Below are 1,656 nucleotides of genomic sequence, written 5' to 3'. Positions count from 1 at the left end.
GACCTGCAGGCTCAGGGCACCTTTTCCCACCGCAGACACAGCCCCCTGGGAAGGGGGTGCCTGCTCACATCTCCAAAATCCCATCTTGGCTCAGCCAGGGCAGTCTAGGGTGGGACTACCCCCCAAAGGCAGGTTTTCCCAGCTGGGGAGCAGCACCAGCTCAGCCCCCAGTGGGTTTGCAGCACAGTATCCTCACCAGTCCCATCCCAGCAAGCCCCAGCCCCTTCCCCAGCAACCCCAGCTGCCTCTCCCCCCACCCCCAGCCACAGACACACAGCTTGGGGCACATATTTATACAAAAGTAGAGTTTATTGCCATTTCTACCTAAATTTACACAACTGTGTCACCACTTCTGACGTCAAAAGGGACGTCCCGTCACTTCCCAGAGAGCTGGCCGAAGAAGGTGGGGGGCCCAGGAGCACAGACCGGCTACCCCCACCCCAGCGGGCTGGAGCGCAGCCCCTGGCACGGCTCTGTCCAGGTCAGCCCGGATCCTCCCAGCGCTGCCGCACGGCTGTCACGGTGGATGCCGGAGAGGGGTGAATCCGTCCCCTCCTTCGGGCCGCTCGCAGCACTGGCCACCCAGTTACAGCCGCTCGCCGTTCCAGTCTTGCCTTGAATCCCCCAGCTGTACAGAGATGGGCATGGCTGGCCCAGAGCAGGGCACCCCACAGCCTCGTGGGCACCGCTCATGCGCGTGTTATACATAGATACAGCTACAGAAGACGCCCAAACTAATAAAACAAGCTTTTTTTCCTTGTAATCCCCACACTGATGTGCGTACAGCCATGCACTACACCGCAACTGCCACCACTGGTGCTGCTCAGTCAGGTTTGTGTTCCAGCCTGCTCCTGGGTGGCGAGCGGGACAAATCTGCATTGCTCACTAAACAACGGTCTTCCTCCAATGTCAGGCTTGGCCAGAAAGAGACCCCCCCTGCACAGTGCAGCAAAGGCACGGGATTCGGCGTGTGCTCCTTCCAACTGTGGATTCCCCTTAAATTGCCAAAGGCCGCCTGGCACCGCCAGGGTGTCGCAGATGCCCAGGTTTCAGCAGTGCCTGGGACGGGCAGGCTACAGATTTACTCCTGTGCCACGGCGGGTCGGATGGGGAGGGGTCAGCGCCCCACATCTCCCTCGCAGAAGAGCATCCTCGTGCAGGGGACAGCCGCTGGCTCTGCTGGCTGGCCGACGTTGCCCAAGGGGGGCACGGCTCAGCGCCAGGGTCTGGCAGTCCTTCGTGTGAGATGAAGGCGGAAACGATTTTGCAGGAGATTAAGTAGAAAGAGTTCCGTGGCTCTGCCCACCCCGAGGACAGAGCCACCTTACACCGCAGAGCCCCCTGAGTGCTGGGCCGGGGCAGCTGCCCCGGGGCTCTGCTCCTCCGGGCACAGCACCTCTGCGGGGAGCCGGGACTGGAACTTCTCCAGCTGCTCGGGGCTGGCAAGGGTCTTCAGGAGGCTGTTTTCACGCTCCAGCTGGGAGTTTTTCTCCAACAGTTCTTTAATTTGCTCTTTCAGAACCTCCACCTCCTCCCGCACCGCGTACATCAGGTGATTTTTCACAAGATCCTGCAAAAGGCGGGCAAAGAGAGGGATCACTCAACGGTTATGCCCCGGGGGTTGCTCCCGCCCTGCCCCGCAGCGCTCTGCCACAG

General features: G+C 60.9%; 1 protein-coding gene across 1 annotated transcript; it reads right to left on the bottom strand.

Moving 5' to 3' along the window:
- Positions 1-1,324: 1,324 nt before the first annotated feature.
- TSC22D3 (TSC22 domain family, member 3) lies at positions 1,325-1,570 on the bottom strand (the record flags this gene model as incomplete). Its single annotated transcript, XM_009892138.1, has 1 exon — positions 1,325-1,570. A coding segment is annotated over one exon (246 nt), but the record flags the coding sequence as incomplete, so codon positions are not given.
- Positions 1,571-1,656: the final 86 nt, after the last annotated feature.

The sequence above is a fragment of the Charadrius vociferus genome, unplaced genomic scaffold, assembly GCF_000708025.1.
Source record: "Charadrius vociferus isolate BGI_N301 unplaced genomic scaffold, ASM70802v2 scaffold3061, whole genome shotgun sequence".
In the NCBI taxonomy this organism is placed as follows: domain Eukaryota; kingdom Metazoa; phylum Chordata; class Aves; order Charadriiformes; family Charadriidae; genus Charadrius; species Charadrius vociferus.
The sequence above is the reverse complement of the archived record's forward strand: the minus strand, read 5'-3'. Positions and strand labels throughout refer to the sequence as shown.